Below are 26269 nucleotides of genomic sequence, written 5' to 3' on the forward strand. Positions count from 1 at the left end.
TGGGGGCTCCTGGGTGGGGGTGGGACGAGGGGCAGGACGGGGTTCTGGGGTTCTCCACCTACTGAGGACTGAACATGCAAGCGCTGGCGCAACCACACACACACGCGCACACGCACACACACACACACAGGTCTCCACACACGGCCCGTCTCCGCCCACCGCTCTCCACTATCAGCACCGAGGACAGCGCCGCTCGCCTGCGTCAGTCCGGGCCGGCGCCTGGGTGTCTCCAGGGGAGGGTCCTGTCCAGCTGCTGAGCAGGTAAGGAGCTGCGGGGATCCCCTCCCTAAGCCGCATCCTCATTCCCATCCCTAGAGGGACAGGACGTGGGGGGACATGGGGGTACCCCGAGAGGGACCAACAGAGGGCGTGGGAGGGCTGGAGCCTGAAGGGTGAGACAGGTGTGGGGACAAAGAGCCAGAGGGGCGGGAGAGGCAGACAGGAGCAGGCCCCGGGAAGGAGTGAGCGACCCCAGGAGACAGAGACCAGACCACCGGCGGCGGAGGGCAGGGCAGACACAGGGGGCAACGGCGAGGGGCCGTGGGGGAACGGACAGAAGGAGGGAGTCCAGAGGGAGGGGTGGACGCCGCGCCGGTCACGAGGACAGGTGTGAAGACACTGCTCGGGATGCGCGGGAGGCACGAACGGGCCGAGGAGGGCGTGGGAGCCCAGCAGAAGCAGCAGGGCAGTCCCCACGACCCCCATACTCCCCGGAAGAGCGGGAGAGGAAGAGACTGAGTCTCCGCCTCCATGGCCAGATGTGGAGGAGGGGCCAGCTGTGGGTGCCTGGACCGACAGGCCAGGCCGTCCCTCCCACCTTCGCTGGTCCTGGGATCCAGGTCTGGGGTCCCAGGCCCAACAGAGAACTGAGCCAGCGGGGGCCCCCCCTCCCATGCCCCCCGGGGACTTGTCTTTAGTATGTGGAGCCCCGCCCGTTGTCGTGGCAACAGGCCGTTGCCGGGGCAACCAGAGTGATTCCCACCCCCGGCCCAAGCGGAGCCAGGCGTTGCTCTGGGCAACTGGGTGCGCTGGTTCCCACGCTCGCCTTCGCCCACTTCCGATTCAGGTCCTGGAAAGGCGCAAAGAAAGGGGACAAGTCAGCGGGATTCCTGCGGGGACCTGGGACCGTGGAGGCGTCCCTTTGGGATGGAACTAAGTCCTGGAACGCACCCCCAGCGCACTCCCTCCTTCCCGAGGAGGCTGAAACTACAATCCCCAATATGCCTTGCGGCGGCTGGCCGACTCCTGTGCGGCCGGTCGTCCAGGGTGCCGATGGGAATTGTAGTTCTTTGTTGTTCGGAGGACTCAATGGTTGCACGGGTGGGCGTGGGAGGCTAGGGCGCTTGGGTGCCTCCGCAGAAAGGACCGTAGGACCCCGCCGCCATGTTTCCGGAGCCCCCAACCCCGGGGCCTCCAGCGTCCGACACGCCTCCGGACTCAAGTCGCATCAGCCACGGCCCTGGTGAGCCAGATCCGGGGTTGGAGCGGAGGGAAAGTCGGGCCAGGATTTACTGGGGCGGGATTCGGATGGGTGTGTTTAGCGGGTGGCAAGTCCGGATGGGATCGTGGTCGGAATCCTGGGCTGGAATCTCAATGAAATGGAAAAAGAACAGGTTTGTTACCAAAAAAACAAACAAACAAAAAAAAAACAAAAAAAAAAAACCCAGCACGAAAACCAGACCAAGGGGCGTGGAATGGAATGGGCTCTTGCATTGGTGAATTAGAGGGTCCACCTGTCCCTTCTTTTATTTTTTTTCTTTCTTTTTAAAAAATATTTTTATTGATTTCAGAGAGGCAGGGAGAGGGAGAGGGAGATAGAAGCATCAATGATGAGAGAATCATTGATGGGCTGCCTCTTGCACGCCCCCTACTAGGGTTCGAGCCCAGCACTGGGGCATGTGCCCTGACCGGGAATTGAACCATGACCTCCTGGTTCATAGGTGCTCGCGCTCTATCACGGAGCCACACACGCTGCGCTCTCCCTTCTTTTTAAAGACAGGGAAACAGGCTTGGGGGGGGGGGCGGGGGTTCAAGCTTCTAAAAGCATCAGGAGTTGAGTAGAAACGTTAGAATGGGGGTGGGAGGGATAGGCCAAAAAAATCAGATGGTGTCAGGCTGGGTTAGGGCATCACATGGCTTTACAGGTGAGATCACACCGACGGAACCTGTGTCCTTGCCCTCCGCAGTGCCGCCCTGGGCCCTGGCCACCGTCGTGCTGGTGTCAGGCCTCCTCGTCTTCACCTGCTGTTTTTGTCTGTACCGGAAGCGCTGTCGGAGGCGGATGGGCAAGAAGAGCCAGGCCCAAGCCCAGGTGCACCTTCAGGAAGTGAAGGAGCTGGGCCGGAGTTACATAAACAAGGTGTGGCCTGGCCCAGACCCCGCCCCCGCCCCGCCCCTTCCCTCCTAGGCCTGCCTTATCCGCCCATCTCCTGGGTGTGTCCGGCCCAAAACCGGACCCTGGGGAACTGGAGATGGCCCGGACCTGGTCACTGGTCACAAGAACCTTTCACTTTGGTGGGGAAGTCAGACCCTCACAGGCTCACAATGCAAGGTGGTATGTGCCACATCAGAGGCAGCACCTGGCGTGTGGGGGCCTGGCAGCCTCGAAGGTCCCTGAAGGCTTCCGGGTGGGGGGGGGGGTGCCTTTTGTGCTGAGACCCAGGGGACCCACAGAGTTAACTGAGAGCAGAGGGAAGGACATTCTAGCCCAAAGCGCATATGCTGGGGCCTGGAATCCAGGTTCTCAGGGATGTTTGGGGAACAATGAGTCACTTTCACAGGGGCGGGGTGGCGGCTGGAGAGCCAGCAGTGTCCACGGGATGAGGGTGATTGGGAGCCATGGAGGCTTTGAGAAGGACAGGGGCAGGGGCAGATGGATGTTAGGGATCCATGTGAAGGACAGACATGGGGGATGGAGACCAGGGAGGAGGAAGGAGCCATGAGTTGGAAGAAGCGATTGGAGTGGGAACTGAAAGGCCACAGGTGCAAGGACTTGAGCATCAGGACTCGGGATGCAAAATGCAATGATGTTCACCTGGGAGCCAGAGACCCTGGCGTTTCCCACCAGCTGTGTGGCCTTAGGGAATTCACTGTCCCTCTCTGAGCCTCACGTTCATGGTCCATCACTCATATTTCCCCTCTGCTCTTCTCAAAAGGAGCGGCTACAATTCTTACCCATAGGGATGCCCCTTAGGGTTCTGGTATCCAGTTTCCATCCCTATCCCTTAAGCCAATGACTTCCAGAGACCATGGCGTCAGAATCACCTCCGTGTCGTTGAAAGGCAAATTCTGGATCTTGCACCAAACCCCCGGAGTCAGAATCTCTGAAGTGAAGGCATTCTGGCCACACTAATCAGGGGAATTCTGATTCGCGTTGGATTTTGAAAATGGGTGGCCTAGGTCCGTGGTCGGCAAACTGTGGCTCGCGAGCCACATGCGGCTCTTTGGCCCCTTGAGTGTGGCTCTTCCACAAAATACCACGGCCTGGGCGAGTCTATTTTGAAGAAGTGGCGTTAGAAGAAGTTTAAGTTTAAAAAATTTGGCTCTCCAAAGAAATTTCAATCGTTGTACTGTTGATATTTGGCTCTGCTGACTCATGAGTTTGCCGACCACTGGCCTAGGTTAAGGAGAAGTCTTCTGATTTTGCTGTTCTAGTTTAGAATGGCAAATACACAGTAAATACGCCATTCCACCCCCATATTTTGCCTTGTCTAAACAATGGAGCAATTTGCACAACCCCAATACATCCATGTGAGATGAAATCTCCTGCCTCCTTCCTAAAGGCAGGAAAACACTATTACATTTTTTTAAAATACATTTTATTGATATTTTACAGAGATGAAGGGAGAGGGATAGAGAATTAGAAACATCGATGAGAGAGAAACATCGATGAGCTGCCTCCTGCACACCTCCCACTGGGGATGTGCCCGCAACCAAGGTACATGCCCTTGACCGGAATCGAACCTGGGACCTTTCAGTCCGCAGGCCGACGCTCTATCCACTGAGCCAAACCGGTTTCGGCTGTTTTTCTTTCTTTTTTTTTTTTTTTAAATATATTTTATTGATTTTTTTACAGAGAGGAAGGGAGAGGGATAGAGAGTGAGAAACATCGATGGGAGAGAAACATCGATCAGCTGCCTCCTGCACACCTCCTACTGGGGATGTGCCCGCAACCAAGGTACATGCCCTTGACCGGAATCGAACCTGGGACCTTTTAGTCCGCAGGCCGATGCTCTATCCATTGAGCCAAACCAGTTAGGGCAGTTTTTCTTTTTTTAAAATATATTTTTATTGATTTCAGAGAGGAAGGGAGAGAGATAGAAACATCAATGATGAGAGAGAATCATTGATCGGCTGCCTCCTGCTCTCCCTGTACTGGGGATCAAGCCCGAAACCCCAGGCATGTGCCCTTGGCTGGAATCGAACCTGGGACCCTTCAGTCCACAGGCCGATGCTCTATCCACTGAGCCACACCAGCTAGGGCTACCCTTGTTTTTCTAGGCTACCATGGGTGCCTATTTCACCACTGGCTAGAGCCCCAACCATAGCAGACATCACTAATCAAACACCGAGAAACACTACACCGTGTGTTGCTATGGTTATTCCCTCCCCAGTGGCAGACATCACTAATCGAACACCGACTCTGCTTAGCCCGCAAGTGCTCAGGTATAACCTAGAGATGTGTCAGTCTTCCCTGGCTTCTGGGCCTGGAGGACGACACTCTCAGGGGAAGAATTTACCCGCCTTTGCCCCTGGCTCCCCAAGGTGCAACCGGAAGTGGAAGAGCTGGAGCCGGCACTATCCGGGCCAGGGCAGCAGGCGGCAGAGAAGCACAAGCTAGGACGACTGCAGTACTCCCTGGATTATGATTTCCAGAGCGGCCAGGTGGGCGTGGAGGAGGGGGAGGCTTTGGAGAGGAGGGTCCGGAAGGGAAGCTCAGACCAGGGGTCCTCCTCACTGTACAGCTGCTGGTGGGCATCCTGCAAGCCGAGGGGTTGGCAGCCTTGGATCTGGGTGGTTCTTCGGACCCCTACGTGCGGGTTTACCTGCTGCCAGACAAGCGGAGGCGGTATGAGACCAAGGTGCATCGGCAGACGCTGAACCCACACTTTGCGGAGACCTTTGCCTTCAAGGTGAGCACCAGGCCTCAGGGGCCAGGAACATTGGGGACCAACACCTTCAACTTTTTCTTTCCTTAAAAAGTATTTTTGCCCTAACCGGTTTGGCTCAGTGGATGGAGCGTCGGCCTGCGGACTCAAGGGTCCCAGGTTCGATTCCGGTCAAGGGCATGAACCTTGGTTGCGGGCACATCCCCAGTAGGGAGTGTGCAGGAGGCAGCTGATTGATATTTCTAACTATCCCTCTCCCTTCCTCTCTGTAAAAAATCAATAAAATATATTAAAAATATTTTTTTATTGATTTCAGAGAGGAAGGGAGAGATAGAAACATCACTGATGAGAGAGAATCATTGATCGGTGCCTCCTGCACGCCCCACACGGGGAATTGAACCACAACCTGGGCATCTGCCCTGACAGGGAATTGATCTGTGACCTTCTGGTTCATGGGTCGATGCTCAATCACTGAGCCACGCGGGCCGGCCTCCTTCAGCTGTTTCTGGAGGCAGCCACCGCTCAGCTGGCCGCAAACAGCTCTGGAGACTATTCATTCGACTGCCCCCTGGGCTGTTCCCATTTGGGTTCCATGGACCCCCCTCACCTGTTCCCTGCGCCCCTCGCTGCCCCACTTGTCCCTTCCCACCCTGATGTGCTCTGCCCCCTTCCTTTCTGACTTCCTACTCGACACCTCGTGCTGTCTCTGCGCTCCCCACCCAGGTCCCCTACGTGGAGCTGGGAGGCAGGGTCCTGGTCCTGGCGGTGTACGACTTCGACCGCTTCTCCCGCAACGATGCCATCGGGGAGGTGCGGGTCCCCATGAGCTCCGTGGACTTGGGGAGACCAGTGCTGGCCTGGCGGGAGCTGCAGGCGGCTCCGAGGGAGGAGGTGAGAGCGCGTGGCCACGCCCCCCGCGGCTGGGCCCGCCCCCTGCAGCTCCGGGCCAATCAGATCACAGACCTCCTCCAGGGCCAATCAGATCACAGGCTCCGACCTAGGCTCCAGCCCTTGCACCTGCCGCAGAGGGCTACCTCCTGGTGTTAACGCTGGACCGTTCCATTCCAAGGCGGGCGGGCGGGAGGGAGGTTGCGGGGGGGGGGCGTGTGTGTAGGGGGGAAGAATGGTCGCAGAGGGGGCGGATGTGCAGGGGCGCTCCGGTGACGGGTCCCCCTCCGACCTTTAGCAGGAGAAACTGGGGGATATCTGCTTCTCCCTCCGCTACGTCCCCACTGCCGGGAAGCTCACCGTCATCGTGCTGGAGGCTAAAAACCTAAAGAAGATGGACGTGGGAGGGCTGTCAGGTGTGTGGGAAGCCAGGAAACGGGGGGAGGGGGGTTGGCGGTGCAGGAGGGGCCCTCTGGCTAAGGGTCCGAGCGTCTCCTGGGGGAGAGGGAGGTCCAGGCTGCCTTGGGAGGATATAGGTGGATTTGGGCGCAGACAGAGGAGACCTGAGGGGTGCATTGGGGCAGCTCTATGCTGTTCCAAAGCAGTCTCACGCGCCCCCCTCGATCTGATCTCTCCACGAAACAGGGGGGAGCGGCTCTAAGACTCCTCCTCTCTCTCCCCAGATCCGTACGTCAAGGTTCACCTGCTGCAGGGCGGCAAAAAGATGCGGAAAAAGAAGACGACCATCAAGAAGAACACGCTGAACCCCTATTACAACGAGGCCTTCAGCTTCGAGGTGCCCTGTGACCAGGTGCAGGTGAGCTAGGCCTGCCTGAGCCCCCGCAGAGCAGCCCCAGGCCCTTAGAAACCCCGCTGCTAGGGGAAGGGAGACTCTTCAGCTACCTCCAGAAACCAGGGGGTCCCAGGTTGTGTCCCCAATTTACTCCTGGGAGGAGCGGGTTGCCCCGTCCCCTCAGGAGTCATGGTTTCTCCACCACCCTTTATTATTTAATTTTTAAAAAAAGTTTATCTTTTTTATTATTATTATTTTATATTTTATTGATTTTAGAGAGGAAGGGAGAGAGAGAGAGAGAGAGAGAGAGAGAGAGAGAGAGAGAGAGAAACATCAATGATGAGAGAGAACCATTGATTGGCCGCCCCCCACTGGGGATCGAGCCCGCAACCCAGGCATGTGCCCTTGGCTGGAATCGAACCCGGGACCCTTCAGTCCGCAGGCCGACGCTCTATCCACTGAGCCAAACCAGCCAGGATTCCACCACCCTTTAGAGACAGGTCCCTGCACTCATTTAAGAGTCCTGGAGGTAGCCTGGCCAGCGTGGCTCAGTGGTTGAGCGTCGACCTATGAACCAGGAGGTCACGGTTCGATTCCCTGTCAGGGCACATGCCCAGGTTGTGGGCTTGATTCCCAGTGTGGGGCGTGCAGGAAGCAGCGGATCCATGATTCTCTCTTGTCACTGATGTTTCTATCTCTCTCTCCCTCTTCTTTCCTGAAATAATACTAATTTAAAAATGTATATATTTAAGACTCCTGGAGGTTTGCCTCCCCTTTGGAGGCAGTTCCGTAAGGAGGCCCCTAACAATCCCTCAGCAGTGAGGCCCTGAGGGTTTCTCCCCTGTGGCGTCTGATCTCACAGGAAGAATGACTGCAGGGCCCCCCCACCATCCAAACGCAGGGCTCTCCCCCGTCACATCCCATCCCCCTCCCCCCAGCCCGAGCTCCAGGCTGGTTTTAACCCAGGGCCCTCACAAGGACCCCAGGACTCTTTGAGGGTGTCCCTCCTGGTGCCTCCAACCCCCACTCTCCTGTTGTAACCGGACAAACAGTGGGTCCGCGCTGCCTGTCACTCCGTGAGCCAGTTCAGCAGAGACAGGGGTGAATCATGATGAGCGTTTATTCCAATCCTGCTGGCAGCAGGGGAGAGCAGCAGGTCAGCCACAGACATCTGCTCTGCCCCCTCCATAAGCCGGCTGCCTGTATCGGGTAGGAGGACGAAGGTTACATGGGGACATAGCCCAAGGGTGTGCCAAATGGGCAGTTCACAGGTAAGCAGAGGGCTGGGGGTCTTCAAAGGGCTAGTGATAGGCAAGGGACGGGGTCCTCGAAGGGCTGGTGATTCCGGTTTCTGGCTCTGGTCTCTGCAACAAGGTTGTCCATCTTTCCATGAGAATAGGCAGCTCCAAATGGGGAGGAGGGGCTGCCTCCCCAGGTGAGCTCCCAGGTCCCCTGTGGCCTCCCAGCCAGGTGAGAAGGTGCCTTCTTTAGCCAGAACAAAGCAGTCGCGGCTAACGGGGCAGGCTCCACATTTCGTACAGTTCCAGTTGGTTCCCCAGCGTTCTGTTCCTGCCCCTGTCACCGTCTCCTCTCCCCCTCTGCCCACGCCCCAGAAGGTGCAGGTGGAGTTGACCGTGCTGGACTACGACAAGCTGGGCAAGAACGAGGCCATCGGGAGGGTGGCCGTGGGGGCCGCGGTCGGCGGGGCCGGCCTCCGGCACTGGGCGGACATGCTGGCCAACCCTCGGCGACCCATCGCCCAGTGGCATTCGCTGCGGCCCCCCGACCGAGTGCGGCCACTGCCTGTGCCCTGACCCCACCTTAACACCCCTGACCCCGGACTCCTGGCCAAAGCCACGCCCAGGCCCACCTTTAAGCCTTCTCTGGGCACTAACCCCCACCCCACCCTCCACCCAACCATCTGGCCCATTCCTGCCGTCTCGCCCCCATGATGCCAATCACGATAAGTTGCCAACTCCCCACCGCACATACCCAGAAGCCCCAGGGACCCCTTGGGGAGGGGAGCAGTTTGGCCTTCCCCCAACCCACCCAGGGTCCCCCGGCTCTACTTTGACAATCAGTGATCCCATCGGACTGTCCCCTTCGCCCTACACAGGATCAGCCACCCTGTCCCTGGTCTCATTCCTGCCCTGCACCTCGGGCCAAATAAATACTCAGCAACGTGGTGGCCTGGCTGGGTGCTCCTTGTTGGGGGTGGGCAGGGGCCAGGCCGGGGCTCAGGAGGGAACCTCACCTCCTGGGGTGGGATCACACAAGGGCAGGGGGAGGTCTGTCCATCCTCGGAAGGAGCTGAGGGGAACTCACCCTCCCACCCACCCGCTCATCCATCCATCCATCCATCCATCCATCCATCCATCCATCCATCCCTTCATTTATCCGTTCACTCGCCCAAGTGCTGTGAGGGGTCGATGAGAATGTACTTCCTTATTCGGGAAGTTATCGTGACTTGTCTAAGGTCATGCGGCGGGGTGAGGAGAGGAGCAGAGCGCCCGGGCCCCCTGGGCGCTGCACCCTGTGCTGCTGTTGGAGCCGCCCTGGAGACGTGTCTCCTTCAATGCTCTGACCTTGTGCAGCTCACAGGCAGGGTCTCACCTGGCCACGGCCTCTGGGCCAGCAAGTAACAGACAACATGGGACCCCAGGCCTGTCTGATCCCAAAGCCACATTGCCAAGCATCCTGCGGGCTGGCCCCTAGAATGTAAAGTAGTGGGAGCCCTGGCCCGTGTGACTCAGTTGATTGCCCATCGTCCCATGCACCAGAGGGTCGCCGGTGCGACTCCTGGTCAGGGCACGTGCCAGGGTTGTGGGCTCAATCCCCAGTGGAGGGTGTGCAGCAGGCAGCCCACCAGTGTCTCCCTCTCTCCCCCTCCCTTGCCCTCTCTCTCTGAAATCAATAAAAACACATTTAACAAAATAAAGTCGTGTGAGTCCCCCGGCGGTGGTGTGGTGGGGGGGGACTGCTGTGGACATTCTGCTGGGAAGGCACGAGCAGAAGAACTCAGAGGATGATCCCCAGCTGGGGCCGAAAGCATGAGCTGGATTTTTCCAGGGGGAGGAGGAGGGAGGATGTCGGCAAAGAAGACAGCCCTGGAGGCAGCGGATGTGGGGTGCTTCCCAGGATGTGCTGTTACTAACTTTTTGAAGCCCTAGTGCAGCCGTGGGCAAACTACGGCCCGCGGGCCGGATCCGGCCCGTTCGGCTGTTCTATCCGGCCCGCGGAGCCAAAAGAGCGGAGGGTTCTCTTGCTCTCCCCTCCGCTCCTTTACTTTGAATTTATATTAGTTCACACAAACACTCCATCCATGCTTTTGTTCCGGCCCTCCGGTCCAGTTTAAGAACCCATTGTGGCCCTCGAGTCAAAAAGTTTGCCCACCCCTGCTGGTGTGTCGTTCACCCATTCCCGTGGTGTAAATACTCCCGCTGTGGCTGACTTCACGCCCCCAATGGGAGGTCATTGAATATGGAGTTGAGATTTCTGCTAGCACGCCAGCCAACGTGTAATATTTCCCATGGTCAGGACCAGGATCCTAAAATTTAAGGCAAAGCCAAACAAATAGAACCCCCAAAACAAAATGCTCAGTAGTCAAGATAGAGAGTATTTTAATGCAATGTTTAAAAATTCAATGCAAGAAAGAAATACACAATGGATGAAATATAAAAACGTTAGCCCAGCCATGGTGGCTTAGTGGTTGAGTGTCAACCTATGAACCAAGAGGTCAAAGTTAGATTCCCAATCAGGGCACATGCCCGGGTTGGGTGCTGGATCCCCAGTAGGGGGCCTGCAGGAGGCAGCCAATCCATGATTCCTTTTCTTTTTAAATATAATTTTTTAAAAATATATTTATTGACTTCAGAGGGGAAGGGAGAGGTAGAGAGAGATGGAAACATCAATGATAAGAGAGGGTCATTGATTGGCTGCCTCCTGCACGCCCCATACTGCGGATCAACAGAATCGAACTCGGGACCCTTCAGTCCGCAGGCCGACGCTCTATCCATTGAGCCAAACCAGCTAGGGCCAATCCATGATTCTTTCATTGATGTTTCCATCTCGTTCTCCCTCCACTTCCTCTCTCTCTCTCTCTCTCTCTATATATATATATAACCTTTAAAGACAGGATCTGACCTTACACTTGGACCACTGTGCCTCATACTAACCCTGGCCCTGATTTTAATAAAACTTTATTTACAAAGATAGCTTATGGTTGCAATTTACCAATTTGATTTTTTAAATGATTTCATGAAAATAGTGCCCTGACCGGTGTGGCTCATTTGGTTGGAGTGTTGTCCTATGCACCAGGTTTGATTCCTGGTCAGGACACATAGCCAGGTTTTGGGTTGATCCCCATATGGGAAGTAACCTATTGATGTCTCTCTCTCTCTCTCTTTTCTCTCTCTGTCTTCCTCTCTCGGAAATTAAAAAAAAAAAAAAGTATTTCCTTCATACAGGTACAATAGATGTAAATAACCTTAAGACCCTAATAGTAAAAATACAATAAAACTAGAGGCCCAGTGCACGAAATCTAGGGTCCCTAGTGGCTGCCACCTGCCACCGGGGCCTCCCTCCCTTCCCCCGGTTGGCCCCGCCCCCTGGTCAAACTCCAGGACGTCCTCCTGGTGGAGGGGACAACTTGCATACTACACTTTTATTATATAGGATAAGAAGTGATGAGTTTTGAGTGTGACCTTTATTTTAATATAATGTATTTAATTGAAATTTAACTTTTAGTAATTCACTAAAAACAATTTTAGTAATCATGAAGGGTGATACCCAGGTCACAGAATTCCTGAAGATGTACAACCAGGCCTTAACCGGTGTTGCTCAGTGGATAGAGCGTCGGCCTGCGGACTCAAGGGTCCCAGGTTCGATTCCGGTCAAGGGCATGGACCTTGGTTGCGGGCACATCCCCAGTAGGGGGCGTGCAGGAGGCAGCTGATCGATGTTTCTCTCTCATGGATGTTTCTAACTCTCTCTCCCTCTCCTTTCCTCTCTGTAAGAAATCAATACTGCCGAAACCGGTTTGGCTCAGTGGATAGAGCGTCGGCCTGCGGACTGGGGGGTCCCGGGTTCGATTCCGGTCAAGGGCATGTACCTTGGTTGCGGGCACATCCCTGGTAGGAGGTGTGCAGGAGGCAGCTGATCGATGTTTCTCTCTCATCGATGTTTCTAGCTCTCTATCCCTCTCCCTTCCTCTCTGTGGAATATCAATAAAATATATTAAAAAAAAAAAGAAATCAATACAATGTATTTAAAACAAAAAGGAAAGAAAATGTACAACCAGGGCCAGTGCTGGCTGGCCGTGACCCTGAGCTGTGCTTCCTGCCAGGTGAGAAGCCGGGTGTGGTAGTCAGGGTGTGAGGGGGAAAGGGGACACACACCTGTGTAGTTTAAGGCCTAGGCCACCTCAGTTTAGTTTGAATTAATCAAGATTCCGTTCAGTTCTTTTAAATTTTGAATCAGCTCAGGCTTCATCCAGACCAGAAGTTTGGACTTCCCCAGGCTCCGCCCCAGCCTCTTCCAGCACAGTCGTCATGACAACCGCGTCCTCACGCCCTCCTTTCAGACTTGAAATGGGAGAGCGGAGCCACGCTCCTATTGGTGCAAAGTTTGAAGTGGGCGGTTCCACTCGCTCGCATTGGTGAATTGATAGGGGCGGTGCCAACTCGCATATTCCCATTGGTTGATTGATCCAAAGGGGCGGGGCTATGGGCAGCAGTTGTGGGACAGGAGGGGGACCGCGGGGCTGCACCTAGGAGGGAGGGAGGAGAAGTCCTGGGATATTTGAAAAGATAAAGGTGAGGGGGGGTCTCACCTGGCGGAAAGGGCGAGAAATCAGGGGCGGTGAAAGGGGGATGGGTGGGCGACACAGAGACGATGTTTGGGGGTTCCCTGGATGTCTGTCCTACAGGGCGATGACCACCCCGGCGGGCTCCGGCACGGGCTTCGGCTCCGTGTCCTGGTGGGGCCTGTCCCCGGCGCTGGACCTGCAGGCTGAGAGTGAGTCCCCCGCCCCCGCCGCCCCCCCCCCCCCCCAGGACCACATCTGCCACCGAGGCCGCCGTCCCAGATCGTGCAGTAACGTCCTCCGAGGTTCCAACGGCGGGGGGCGCCCCCGAGTGGGCAGCCACAGGTGGTCTCTGTCTCTCCCTGAGGACTACGAGTCCCAGAATGCTTAGAGGCACAGCTCCTTTTAGAACCTAAGCTGGAGTTGTGCAAGTTCTGCTGGGAGTTGTAGTCGTCGTGCTAAGGGAGGCTGCAGATGGCGCTCTTCAGGCCACCAACCCTAGCCCGTTGTCGCCTCGCTAGGTCCTCCTGTGGACCCGGACCCCGAGGCCAATCCAGAGCACGGGACCCCCGAGCTAGATGTGCTGCTGCTGGGTTCGGTGGATGGGCGCCACCTGCTTCAAACCCTGGCCCGGGCGGCGCGCTGGCCACGCAGGAGGTTTCACGTGAGTTGGGATTCGGGGATAAGAAAGGAGGAGGATGAAGATAAGAGTCCCGCCCGGTCGGTGTGGCTCCATCCAGTCCAGTAGCTGAGCATCGATCTGGGGAGGTCATGGTTTGATTCCCAGTCAAGGGCACACGCCCGGGTTGTGGGCTCCATCCTCAGTGTGGGGCGTGCAGGTGGCAGCTGATCAATGCTTCTCTCTCATCATATTGATGTTTCTCTCTCTCTCCCCCTCTCCCTGCCTCTCTGAAATTAATTTTTTTAAACAAGAGTTCAGAATCCCCTATCAACAAGTGAATCTAAAAATCAAATGAATAGAAAACCTGATGAACAGAACACACTGGTGAACGCAATAGAATCAGGGGCATGGAAAGGGAGCAGAATGACAATTTTTTGGGGGAAGGGAATGTGGGGGGTGCAGGAAGAGACTGGACAAAGAGCTTACACCTATGGACGAGGTCAGTGCGGGGGGGGAGGCCTGGAGTGAGGTGGGAACTGGGTGGACGGGAGCTATGGGGGGGAAGAGGAACATCTGTAATAATGTGAACAATAAAGATTAAAAAAAAAGAGAGAGAGAGAGAGTTCAGATTCCCAAGTCCCTGGACCCCTAGGTCTGAGGGAGGTGGAGGCTGGAGCCCCAATGCATGCTTCCTGAGGAAAGAAGTGTTTGTGGTTGGGGATTCCTGGGTTCAAGTGGGAGAAAGAGGCCTAAGGACGGGGTCTCCTGGGTCGTGCTGGGGAGCAGGGTCCTGAGAGGCCAGACCCTGGTGTTTGAAGTGGGGGGGAGGGGCGTTGGTATACAGGACTCCTGGGTCCTGTAGAAGGAGGGAGCCCCGGTCTCCCACTCCCCCAAGTCTCCTAGGAGTCAGAGACACAGATCTCAGAACTGCTCTGCCCTGCCCATCTTCCCAGTTCTACGTGCTGGAGAATAATCTGGAAGCTGTGGCCCGACACATGCTGTTCTTCAGCCTGGCCCTGGAGGATCCTGAGAAGATGGGACTGCAAGGTCAGTTGTAGGGATCAGGGTGGAAGAGCCCCCGGTCCCTTCCTCCTCCCTGCAGGGAGTCTGGCTTCCCAATGGTGCAATTTAAAACTTGTGACATTATTCCTGACTTCATCATTTGCTCACTTACTGGAAAGAATTCCAAGAGAAAAACCCACGCAAAACTCTCGGAACAGTGCGTGGCATAGTCTACGTGTTCCAAACCTCCTACAGCGGGAGACGTCCAAAAGCGGTCAGGGGACTTCCCGAGCCGGAGCTAGTGAGTCTGCAGATGCGGGGAGGGTTTGGCTGAGCTGACCTCAGTCCTGCCCCAAGCCTCCCCCAGTGAGAGGTGTGAATCCCAGGGAGCCAGCCTGGAGGAGGCAGCCTCTGACGTGAGACTAAAAGGAGAAGGGGGAACAGGAGGATGGGGAGGGAGGCAGAAAGTGATTGTTTCTCAGTAACAATTTCAGCTTAGCAAACGCTGGATTCAGACAGGCTGTGCTCAGATTCTGGCTCTGCTCCTTGGAGCACTTTAACAAACAAACAAACAAAAAAAAACACACCTCATTCTAAGTAATTTTTAAAAAATCTGGTTATTGATTTTTAGAGAGAGAGAGAGAAACATCAATGGGAGAGAAACATCGTGGATCGGCTGCCTCCTGCACGCACTCCCACTGGGGATCGAGCCTGTGACGCTTTGGTTCCTGGGTCGACACTCAACCGCTGAGCCGCACCAGCCAGGCTCTTCTCAATATTTTTATTATCGCCCTGACCGGTGTGGCTCAGTGGATAGAGCGTCGGCCTGCGGACTCAAGGGTCCCAGGTTCGATTCCGGTCAAGGGCATGTACCTTGGTTGCAGGCACATCCCCAGTGGGAGGTGTGCAAGAGGCAGCTGATCAATGTTTCTCTCCCATTAATGTTTCTAACTCTCTATCCCTTTCCCTTCCTCTCTGTAAAAAAATCAATAAAATATGTTTTTAAAAAAAGTTAAAAAAAAAAATAAATATTTCTATTATCTACTTCCACAGAGTACTTTTGAGGATTCACACACACACACACACACACACACACACACACACACAGCAAAGCTCCTGGCTTCTGACATAGACGGAGTACATCTTAGCGATTGTTGTTATTAGCGTGGCCGGTAGCTGTCAGTCAGAGCCCAGGGCATTCGTCAGACATTGCACACAACTTGCAGCACACTCTGCATATAGCTCTTGGCCAACAAGAACTAAACTAATCTAACCTTTATCCGTCTAACTGAAGGTATAGTGTTCTCTCTTTTTTTTTAAATGTATTTTATTGATTTTTCACAGAGAGGAAGGGAGAGGGATAGAGAGTTAGAAACATCGATGAGAGAGAAACATCCATCAGCTGCCTCCTGCACACCTCCTACTGGGGATGTGCCTGCAACCAAGGTACATGCCCTTGACCGGAGAATCTGGGACCCTTCAGTCCACAGGCCGTCGCTCTATGCACTGAGCCAAACCGGCCAGGGCTAGATTTCTCTTTTTCAGGTTGTTAAATGACTAAGATGAACCCATTTAGATAGGTATATTGATATAGATGTATGTGCATACAATGAAAGGTATATAGTTTTCTCTTGTAGGATCCTTAATGAAACTGAAACAATTTATACTATAACCTTTGAACACTCACGTATCTTCATCTATAACCGTTACCTTTTTAAAAATATATTTTTTATTGATTTCAGTGAGGAAGGGAGAAAGAGAGAGAGAAACATCAATGATGAGAATCGTTGATCGGCTGCCTCCTGCCCGCCCCCACCGGGGATGGAGCCCTGATGGGAAATGAACCATGACCTCCTGGTATAACCTTTACTTTTTTAAAAAATATATTTTATTTATTTATTTTCTTTTTTACAGAGAGGAAGGGAGAGGGAGAGTTAGAAACATTGAAGAGAGAAACATTGATCAGCTGCCTCCTGCACACCCACAATTGGGGATGTGCGGATGTGCCCCAAGCCAAGGTACATGCCCTTGACCGGAATTGAACCTGGGACCCTTCAGTCTGCAGGCCAACGCTCTATCCACTGAGCCAAACCGGTTAAGGCTAACCTTTACTTTTTTAAGGCAAAGGGAATGTAAACATGACATTCGGGATTGGGGTTACAGGGAGGGACAGAGGGCTAGGCGAGGGGACCTAGGGGAGTGTAAATCCTTTGCCTTCTGGCTATGGGGTGGGTGGGGAGTTTGCTGGGTTTGTGGTGCTTGTTCTGACTCCTGATAAGATTCTGTAAAGGAAGCGTGTGCTATACAGAAGGCGTCATTCTATAAACAGGTTATGAGCCGCTGCTCTCATTTCTGGGCTCACTCCCGGCTCCCCCCATTACTTCTCTCCCCGCTCCCCACAGAGCGGAGCGAGGCCTTCCTGGAGGTGTGGGGGAACGCGCTGCTGCGCCCCCCGGTGGCCGCCTTCGTGCGCGCGCAGGCCGACCGCCTGGCGCACCTGGTTCCGGAGCCCGACCGCCTGGCTGAGCAGCTGCCCTGGCTGAGCCTGCGCGCCCTGAAGGTGCCTCCGCCCGCGCCCATCCCTCACCACCTGGGCGCTGGGCGGCCGCGGGAGAATGGAGCTGGGGCGTGAGCTGGGGTCCCGGGAGTCTGAACCCCAGCTCCCCGGCTCCCACGGTGGGATTTAGTCGAGGGGGGTGGCTTCTACTTTCTGAGCCTCCGTTTTTTGTTGTTTTTTTTTTCTTTTCGTTGACCCTCACCTGAGGATATTTTTTCCCATTGATTTTTATTTTTTATTATATATTTTTAAATATATAATTTAATTGATTTCAGAGAGGAAGGCAGAGGGAGAGAGAGCTAAAACATCAATAATGAGAGAGAATCATGGATCGGCTGCCCCCTGCACCCCCGCTCCTCCCCACTGGGGGTCGAGCCCGCAACCCGGGAAGGTGCCCTTGACCAGGAATCAAACCGTGACCTCCTGGTTCATAGGTCCACGCTCTACCCCTGGGTTCCATTGATTTTTAGAGAGAGTGGAAGGGACGGGAAGAGGGAGGGGGGCAGAGAGAAACATGGATGTGAGGGACACGTCCATTGGTTGCCTCCCGCACACGCCCGGGGATCAAACCTGCAACCCACGTAGGTGCCCTTGACTGGGACTCGAACCCCCGACCCTTCCGTGTGCGGGCCGACGCTCTAGCCACTGAGCACCACCCGCCAGGGCAGAGAAAAGGCAGAATCGTGCCCACACCCTGGGGCGGAAGGGAGGGTCAGCCGGGGAAGGTGGCTCTCCCCGCCGCCCCCAAATCGCTCTCCCACCCCCCGGGCCCGGATGCGCAGTTCCGTGAGCGCGACGCCCTGGAGGCCGTGTTCCGCTTCTGGGCCGGCGGGGAGAAGGGGCCCGAGGCCTTCCCCATGGGCCGCCTCTGGGACCTGCGGCTGCGCCACTACCTGGGCTCCCGCTACGACGCCCGGCGCGGAGTCAGCGACTGGGACCTGCACATGAAGCTACACGACCGCGGGGTGAGGGGCCGGGACCCGTCCTGGGGGCGAAGGAGCACGGCCTGGGGCCCCCTACAGGACTCACCGAGTCCCCTCTCCTCCCCCCCGCCCCCCGCAGGCCCGCGTCATCCACACCAGCGAGTTCCGGCGCTGGAGGGACACGGGCGTCGCCTTTGAGCTCAGAGACCCCAGCGCCTACCAGGTGCCCAACCGGACTCTGGCGTCCGGCCGCCTTCTGAGCCACGTGCGTGTCCACTCCCCTCCCTGGCCCGCTCATTGGGGGGGGGGGGGTGGGAGGAGAACCCAGGAGCTCAGGTCCCCAACATCGACCCCGCCCACCTCCTCGCTCCCTGCTTTCCCAGCGCGGGGAGCGCGTAGCCGCGCGAGGGTACTGGGGGGACATCGCCACGGGGCCCTTCGTAGCCTTCGGCATCGAAACGGACGACGCGAGCCTCCTGCGGACCAACAACGGGCAGCCGGTCAAGGTGTGCGCACCAGGATGGGTTCCCAAGCCCCGCCCCCTGCACATCAGGCCCCACCCCCTGCGTGATAGGCCCCGCCCATAGAGTCCTGGGCTCCGCCTCCACGGCCTAGGCTCCAACCTCTTTATTTCCTAAACCCAGTCCCCGGAATCCGAGCTCGGCTCAGATGTTAGCTCTGGGGTCTCGGGGGTGGGAGGGGTGATGTACTCCAAGCCCCTGCCTCCCAGGTCCTAACCCAGCGTCTGGCCACGCCCCTTCCCCCCCACAGACTGCAGGTGACATCACGCAGCACAATGTGACGGAGCTGTTCCGCACACTGGCCGCCTGGGGGCCCCCGAGCGCCGCCCAGGGAGACCCCCAGCAGGTGCCAGGCAACGCTAATGGAACCCAGGAGCCTGGTAGGCCAGGGACTCAGCTCTCCCCCTTGAGATGGGCGGCGGGCTCGGGTGACAAAGTGGACACGTCATCATCTTCTGGGGCGAGTGGGACACAGACCCCGCCCCGGGCTTCGGCTTCGGGCTCCAGGGGTTTCGAGTACCCGGTGCCTGGCCCAAGGGGCGGCCTTCCTGATGGCCCGTCTCTCCCTCTCTCTCCTCTTTCTAGATCTCTCCTTGTCCTTAGCACTCCCAATTCCAATGCCAGAATTCTGACCCTACCTGCAGAGCCTAAGAACATTCTAACACGGGGCTGGTCCCAGGTCACCTTTGGAGAGACACCCCTCTTCCCACATCTGACCATGCCTCCTTCTAATCATCCCCAACCGAGCCCTGCCCCGTGTCTGGATGCGCTGTCCAGCCACAGACCACTGTCTTTCCCTCTCTCAAGTCTCAGTTGCCTGGTCTGTAAAATGGGTTTCTGCCTACCAGGCCGAGCGTCCCAGAAACTTCCCAGGAATCCACCGAAGAGGAAGGCTGAGAAAGGACTTCCAGAGGGCCAAGGGGACACGCCAGCTTTGTGTGTCCCCCACTAACTGTGCTGCTCTCCCCGCAGACCGTACCCCGGCGACCTTCACTGTCCACTTCCTGCCCCTCGGCTCTGCCCAGACACTTCACCATAAGAGCTGCTACAAGGGTCGGTTCCCGCTCCTCTACGTGGCCTGTGGGTAAGAGGGCCTGGGGGTCCCAGGCTTCCCTCTCCAGCCCTGCCTCCCTCAGACCCAGGAGACCAGGCCCCAGCCTCCTCCCTCAGACCCAGGAGGCCAGGCCCCAGCTCTCCTCCCTCAGACCCAGGAGCCCAGGCCCCCAGCCGCCTCCCTCAGACCCAGGAGCCCAGGCCCCCAGCCGCCTCCCTCACACCCAGGAGTCCAGGCCCCCAGCCCCTCCCTCAGACCCAGGAGCCCAGACCCCAGCCCTTCCTCCCTGGGACCCAGGAGCCCAGGCCCCCTGTCCAGCCTCAGTGTTCCAGTCCCCAGCCCCTCCTCCCTCAGGACCTCAGCCCTCCCGTTTTCTCTGTGCTCCAGGATGGTGCATCTTCTCAGCCCTGAGCTCGGGGCCTGCGTGGCCCCTGGGGGACGCCTGGTTGTGGAGTTAGCCAGGTGAGTCCGTGGAGCGCAGGGCAGGGCACCAGGCTGGGGACCGAGAGCCGGGTCCCCTACCACGCGGCTTGTCCATCTCAGGTACCTGGTGGACGTGCGGCCGGAGCAGCTGCAGGGATTCTCCGACCGGGTCGGGGAACTGGCTCAGGCAGCTGGATTCGCCCCACAGCCCGAGGCCGGGCCCTCGGAGACCTTTGCGCGCTTCTGCAAGTCCCGGGACTCAGCTCCCGGAGGCGTGGCGGTGGAATCCGGGACTCCGCCCCCTGACGCCCTGGCTCCGCCTCCTGATGTCCTGGCTCCGCCCTCCGAGGCAACAAACCAGCCCTCGGAGGGCCTGACCCAGCCCCTCCAAGATCAAACCCCCTCTGATCCCCTCGAACTGCCCTCAGAGTCTCAGGCTTCTTCACTCGAGGCTTTGGCTCCGCCCACAGGGAGTCAGACTCCCCCAAACCAGAGTGTCTGAGAGGACCCTCAGAGACCACCTCCCTACCTCTGACTTCTAAAGTCAGGTCCTGGAGTTGGACCCGCCTCTGGAACTCCCAGTTGCACCCTCCACATACTCGCTCAGCCCCCAGAGACGTTGCTCGAATTTCAGAGTCCATTTCTGAGATCCTATATTCTGTCCCTAGAATTCTAGATGGTTCTCTCAGAGTCCCACACTCCACTCCCGACACTCAAAACGCAGCCCAGAGACCCGGCCCTGGGCCTCGGGTGCTCTGCGGGGCCCCCAGGTGTCCCAGGCCTAAGCGGGTGTTAGGGCTGTCTCCTCTCCCGCGCCTGCTCAGCACCCACTGATTCAAATAAAGAGAGCCGAGCCTTCTCTGTGTGTCCCTGTGTCTGTCCTCCGTCTGGCTCCAGGGCTGGGAGTGGGGAGAGGCCAGGAGAGGGCAGGAGAGGACAGCCAGACCAGATTCCTGGTTTTCCCAGTGGAGTGGGAGTGGCTTTCCCAGTGCTGTGCCTGAGTGCCCTGCACCACACACGTGGATGCTCAAATAAGTCAACAAAATGAATCGCGTGGCAACCGGCTTTGGGCACTGACACTCACCATCAGATGATGGAAGGACAGACAAGGCTCCTGCCCTCATGGAGGTGGCAGTTTAGGGAGGGGCTGGGGCCCAGACTCCTGGGTCTGAGGGAGGAGGGGCTGGGGCTGGGCTCCTGGGTCTGAGGGAGGAGGGACTGGGGCCTGGACTCCTGGGTCTGATGGGGGAGAGACTGGGGGCCTGGACTCCTGGGTCTGAGGGAGGAGGGGCTGGGGGCCTGGACCCCTGAGTCGGAAGGAGGAGGGGGTTAGAGGTCTGGACTACTGGGTCTGAGGGAGGAGGGGCTGGGGCTGGGCTCCTGGGTCTGAGGAGGGAGAGGCTGGGGGCCTGGGCTCCTGGGTCTGAGGGAGGAGGGGCTGGGGCTGGGCTCCTAGGTCTGAGGGAGGAGGGGCTGGGGGCCTGGACTCCTGAGTCTGAGGGAAAGGGGGGTTAGAGGCCTGGATTCCTGGGTCTGAGGGAGGAGGAACTGGAGGCCTGGACTCCTGGGTCTGAGGGAGGAGGGGCTGGGGCTGGGCTCCTAGGTCTGAGGGAGGAGGGGCTGGGGGCCTGGACTCCTGAGTCTGAGGGAAAAGGGGGTTAGAGGCCTGGACTCCTGGGTCTGATGGGGGAGAGACTGGGGGCCTGGACTCCTGGGTCTGAGGGAGGAGGGGCTGCGGCCTGGGCTCCTGGCTCTGAGGGAGGAGGGGGTTAGAGGCCTGGGCTCCTGGCTCTGAGGGAGGAGGGGGTTAGAGGCCTGGACTCCTGGCTCTGAGGGAGGAGGGGGTTAGAGGCCTGGGCTCCTGGCTCTGAGGGAGGAGGGGGTTAGAGGCCTGGACTCCTAGTCAGCGTGAAGGGGCCGGATTCCCAGGCATCTCTGTGTAGGGATGATCCAGCTGGAGCACCGCCCGCCCCACCCCTCACGCGCCCCGTTATCTCGCATCCTGGGCAGGGGGAGGGGGGAGCCGTATATTTAGTCTCTGCCCGCGCCCTTTATCAGTGTCCTCAGTGAGGCTTGAGCAGCCCGGACGAGACTGAAGTCCCTGGGGCCTTCAAGGTCACCCCGGACGCCCCCTCACTGACTCTCCAAGGGCCTCTTATCCCTTCTCTGCCCCCTCCAGCTCCGGGCCGGAGTCTCAGCATGGCGGACGAGTGAGTGCAGCCGGTCTCCTGAGCCCGAGGCAGGGGGAGGTGGGGCGATCTCCTGCAGGGGTGAGGCCTGCGAGGCTGGACCCCTGGCCTGAGAAGGGAGCGGGGTTAGGACTCCTGGGGGTCGGAATCCGGTAAGAGTTTGGGCATCAGACTCCTTGGACCCGAGACGGGGAAGCTGGTGGCAGGACCTCTTGGTCAGAGGGGCTTCTGGGGCCCTTTGGAGACGGACGGGACAGACCACAGCCCCAACATGAACCCCCTTTCCTGCTTTCTCTCCCCCCAGGAGCGGCGATGCGGTGAGAGCGGGCAGGGCTGGACCTCCGGGCGGGGCGGGGCGGGAGGCTGCAGCCCTAGCGGAGGGCCGGGAGAGGGGCTGAGGGTCCGGGTGGTGACGCGGCTCCCCCCCCCCGACCCCAGGCTGGGGAACCCCCACCCGCTCCCATGCGACGCCGCTCTTCCGCCAACTACCGCGCCTACGCCACCGAACCGCACGCCAAGGTGAGACGGGCCCGCGCGGTGGGCGGGGCCTGGATTTAGAGTTTTAGGAGGTTACCCCGCACCTTGGGGAAAAGGGGCGGGGCCATGGCCTTAATGGAGGCGGGGTTTTGGCCTTGGGCGGAGCCCAGGCGGATGACGGGAGTTTGAGGGGTGGAGTTTAGCTCCGGACCGGGCTCGGATTGGTGAGCGCTGCCTATGGGCGGAGTTCCGTTGCTCGTGGGAACCGCGATGGCTTACGAGGTGGTGGGCGGTGCCTAGCTAGAGTCAGAGGCCCAGATTGGTGGATTGGACTGAGGGGCGTGGCCTCTCGTACTCCGAGTCCTGGAATTCGAGGCGGGCTCAAATCTGGGCCGGGCTTGAGGGGGCGGGTTCTTAAGCCCCTCCACTGCCTACCTTTGCGTCCCCCTCCCTGCTCCTTCCTCTCTCCATCTCATCCCCGCAGAAAAAGTCTAAGATCTCCGCCTCGAGAAAACTGCAGCTGAAGGTGAGAACCGGCCTGGAGAGCCCTTGGGGGGCGGGGCTGGAGGCTTCGAATGTGTGAGTGGGTAGGGCTTGGAGAGTTGGGCTTGGGGGCGTGGCTTTGCGGCGGGAAGACCCTCTCTGGAACAGAGGGCCTTGGGATGATGGACCTTGAGGGGGCGAGACTCCGAAAGACCCTAGTCCAGAGCTGGGATTAGAGGACCCGGGCGGAGGCAGCCTTCCAGCGGCTCTTCATCCCGCTCCTCCCACGTGGGTTGAGGTCCGGCCTCCCCTCGCAGACCCTGATGCTGCAGATAGCGAAGCAGGAGCTGGAGCGCGAGGCCGAGGAGCGGCGCGGGGAGAAGGGGCGCGCTCTGAGCACGCGGTGCCAGCCCCTGGAGTTGGCAGGGCTGAGCTTCGAGGAGCTGCAGGTACAGGCTCTAAGCAGGGTCCCCGGTCCAGCCCGAGGCCCTGGGCTCCCCTGTCCAGTCTTGCATCTTGGGGCTCGGGTACAGTCACTCTCCTTCCCCTTCTGCTCAGGACCTTGGGGCCCAATCTCCCAATTTTTACCCTCACGAGTTCAGACATATGTATTGCCTGCAAGCTGCCTACAGTCTCAAAACCCAGAGGTCGCTTCCTCTGTCCCTAATTCTGTAGATTCTCAGGGTTACTGTCTCTGGAGTTCGGCTTTCTTCGAAGTTTCCCAGAGACCAGCTTCCGTCTGCTTCACAACCCTCTTCCCTCAGACCCAGGAGTCCAGGCCCCCAACCCCTCCTCCCTCAGACCCATGGGTCCGGGTCCCCAGCCTTCCCCTACCACACATGCCACCTTTCTTTACCAGGACTTGTGCCGACAGCTCCATGCCCGTGTGGACAAAGTGGACGAGGAGAGATACGATGTGGAGGCTAAAGTCACCAAGAACATCACGGAGGTGGGAGGCACGGGCACTGGGGGCCCCGTCAGGGTGTGAGGCAGTGCCTGGGGCTGTGGTCTCAGCCTGGCCCCTTGTGGTGGAGGATCCCAGGGGACCCAGGTCAGCTCCGTGTGTCTGGCAGGGAGCGGGCAGAAGGCTGGCTGCCACAGGGCCAGGCAAGGCTGTTCCAGGCAGGGGGAGTGGGCCAGCAGAAAACATGTGAAATGTGTGACTGGAGCGCCCAGTGTTGGTAAAGGAGCTGAGGCGTGGACAGGGAACCGTGAGATGCGGGGAGCTGGGCGGGGATGTGTCCCTGGTTCTCAGGGAGACGTGCCTGGGGCGGATCTGGGAGGGTTTCCAGGTCAGGATGAGGAGCAGGGATTTGACCCCAGAGGCAGTGGGAGCCTGGGCTAGGAAAAGCCTGGGTGGGGCCTGGGCAGGGGAGGGTGGAGGAGTGGGGGGAGGGGGAAGTGGAGGGAGAGGTCTCCACTCCCCTTGTTCCCCCCGCCCCCCGTCACCCCCAGATCGCAGATCTGACCCAGAAGATCTTTGACCTCCGGGGCAAGTTCAAGCGGCCCACCCTGCGGCGGGTGCGGATCTCCGCGGACGCCATGATGCAGGCGCTGCTGGGCACCAGGGCTAAGGAGTCCTTGGACCTGCGGGCCCACCTCAAGCAGGTGAAGAAGGAGGACACGGAGAAGGTGAGTGTGGCTGGGCCCGGAACGGGGGCCTAGCGGAGAGGGTGTGGGGCAACAGGCCCAGGGCCCGGCCTCAGGGCGAGGACTTTTGGAATTTGGGGGAGAAGAATCTGGTGAGGAATCTTCAACAGGGAGTTCAGGAGGGGCACAGGAAGTGCAACAGGGAGACAGGAAGTAGAGGGGGAGACTGGAAGTGCATTAGGAGAAGGGAAGTAGCATGGAATCAGAATGGGAATGGGGGTTACAGGAAGTGCTTGAGAGAAAAGAGACAGGAAGTGCGGGAGGGAGACAGGAAGTGTGGGAGGGAGACAGGAAGTGCGGGAGGGAGACCGGATGTGTGTGGGGGAGACAGGAAGTGCGGGAGGGAGACCGGAAGTGCATGGACAAAGTGGATGGGATGTTGAGGGGGCAGGGAGTGCTCCAGAACCAGACCCTTGGTCAGAGGTCCAGAGTGGCCCAGCAGGCTGGAGGGCAGTTGGAGGATGTTTGAGGGAAGACATTCTAACCTCTGACCCCGTTTCCCCAGGAAAACCGGGAGGTGGGAGACTGGCGCAAGAACATCGATCTGCTGAGTGGCATGGAGGGCCGCAAGAAGAAGTTTGAGGGCTGAGCTGCCCGCCCCCAGCCCTGAGGAATAAAGCTTTTGCCTGAGCTGGGAGAGGCTGTGTGTGTGTCTGCTACCTGGGGGCGAGGGTGTGGGAGTGGGAGAACGGAGGGCCAGGCCCCGGAAGCCATCAGGAGCAGAGCTGGGTCTCCAACAGGGGGCGTTCTGGGCTCCTCTGCTCTGGGTGGAGGGCACAGGGAAGCTGAGGCCCAGGCCCACAGAGAGACACACAGGCAGGGAGAGGGGAGCTGAGACGGAAATGAGGGCCCCCCGGAGGGGTGACTGCAGGGACACAGAGCCAAAGAGAGACAGACTCGGGGTCACCCGAGACACGGGCACCCAGAGACACGGGCACCAAGAGACACGGGCACCAAGAGAGGCAGACACGGCAGGCTGGGTCGGCGTAGCTATGGCGACCCGTGTCCTTTCCTCCTGTGTCCGCCGCCCGCCCGCGGCCTTGGCGTCGCTGCCCCGACTTCCCACGCTGGCCGCCGCCCGGCCGCTCAGCACCACGCTGCGCCCCGCGGAGACCCAGTCGAGGCCCAGGGCTCCGGGCTCGTTGGGCTCGGTGCTCGCGCAGGAACCAGGCAGTTACCCAGCTGTGCCGCCATTATAGCGACACGCCCCCACTGACGCTAGAGGGGATCAAGGACCGTGTTCTTTAGGTCTTGAAACTCTATGACAAGATTGACCCAGAAAAGCTCTCAGTAAATTCCCATTTTATGAAAGACCTGGGCTTAGACAGTTTGGACCAAGTGGAGATTATCATGGCCACGGAGGACGAATTTGGTTTTGAAATTCCTGATACAGATGCGGAGAAATTGATGTGTCCACAAGAAATTGTAGATTGCATTGCAGATAAGAAGGATGCATAGGAATAAAGTATCAGACCCCGTTTCTTCACCAAGAAGACAGAGGCAAGCGTCTGGCCGAGAGAACCAGTTTTGGCATCACTGCTGACATCCACAGAGCAGTTCTGTTTAAACTTGTATTTAAATTGTCTAAGTTTTTGTGCCCTTTGAAAATAAATCTATAAAAAAAGAGAGAGAGACAGACACGGGGTCACAGACAGACACCCGGGAGACCCAGAGACACGGGCACCAAGAGAGGCAGACACGCAGGCACCCACAGATGCAGCGACAGGGACGCAGAGACCTTGGGCTGGTGTGCTCAGGGGTCAGCTCTGGCCCGGG

The 26269-nt window shown here is 58.1% G+C and overlaps 3 protein-coding genes and 1 pseudogene across 7 annotated transcripts; all 4 read left to right on the plus strand.

Moving 5' to 3' along the window:
- Positions 1 to 63: 63 nt before the first annotated feature.
- On the plus strand, positions 64 to 9716 carry SYT5 (synaptotagmin 5). Of its 3 annotated transcripts, none has more exons than XM_080646017.1 (9): positions 64 to 261; positions 1339 to 1462; positions 2187 to 2359; positions 4765 to 4884; positions 4965 to 5132; positions 5832 to 5999; positions 6295 to 6412; positions 6680 to 6813; positions 8403 to 9716. In XM_080646017.1, exons 2-9 carry the CDS (start codon positions 1384 to 1386, stop codon positions 8601 to 8603), a joined length of 1161 nt encoding a protein of 386 aa, XP_080502143.1. In that variant the 5' UTR covers positions 64 to 261; positions 1339 to 1383; the 3' UTR covers positions 8604 to 9716. The 3 variants fall into 3 exon arrangements, with proteins under 3 accessions (XP_080502143.1, XP_080502144.1, XP_080502142.1); XM_080646018.1 differs by having other exon boundaries at positions 121 to 261; positions 1334 to 1462; XM_080646016.1 differs by lacking the exon at positions 64 to 261 and having other exon boundaries at positions 1276 to 1462.
- Positions 9717 to 12527: 2811 nt separating this feature from the next.
- Positions 12528 to 20554, plus strand: DNAAF3 (dynein axonemal assembly factor 3). The gene is made up of 12 exons (XM_080644478.1): positions 12528 to 12602; positions 12716 to 12804; positions 13114 to 13256; positions 14168 to 14261; positions 16619 to 16776; positions 17556 to 17738; positions 17836 to 17961; positions 18080 to 18202; positions 18468 to 18597; positions 19190 to 19301; positions 19659 to 19733; positions 19815 to 20554. The coding sequence occupies exons 2-12, from the start codon at positions 12720 to 12722 to the stop codon at positions 20194 to 20196; spliced, it is 1611 nt and encodes a 536-aa protein (XP_080500604.1). The 5' UTR covers positions 12528 to 12602; positions 12716 to 12719; the 3' UTR covers positions 20197 to 20554.
- A 913-nt stretch (positions 20555 to 21467) lies between these two features.
- Positions 21468 to 25135, plus strand: TNNI3 (troponin I3, cardiac type). 2 transcript variants are annotated; one of them, XM_080643328.1, is made up of 8 exons: positions 21789 to 21904; positions 22188 to 22200; positions 22322 to 22402; positions 22845 to 22886; positions 23161 to 23292; positions 23703 to 23792; positions 24299 to 24475; positions 24999 to 25129. In XM_080643328.1, exons 1-8 carry the CDS (start codon positions 21894 to 21896, stop codon positions 25080 to 25082), a joined length of 630 nt encoding a protein of 209 aa, XP_080499454.1. In that variant the 5' UTR covers positions 21789 to 21893; the 3' UTR covers positions 25083 to 25129. The 2 variants fall into 2 exon arrangements, with proteins under 2 accessions (XP_080499455.1, XP_080499454.1); XM_080643329.1 differs by lacking the exon at positions 22188 to 22200 and having other exon boundaries at positions 21468 to 21917; positions 24999 to 25135.
- A 350-nt stretch (positions 25136 to 25485) lies between these two features.
- Positions 25486 to 25963, plus strand: LOC308235869 (acyl carrier protein, mitochondrial-like; annotated as a pseudogene). The gene has a single exon. The product of its transcript is annotated as an acyl carrier protein, mitochondrial-like (transcript).
- Positions 25964 to 26269: the final 306 nt, after the last annotated feature.

The sequence above is a fragment of the Plecotus auritus genome (assembly GCF_963455305.1).
Source record: "Plecotus auritus genome assembly, chromosome: 10".
In the NCBI taxonomy this organism is placed as follows: domain Eukaryota; kingdom Metazoa; phylum Chordata; class Mammalia; order Chiroptera; family Vespertilionidae; genus Plecotus; species Plecotus auritus.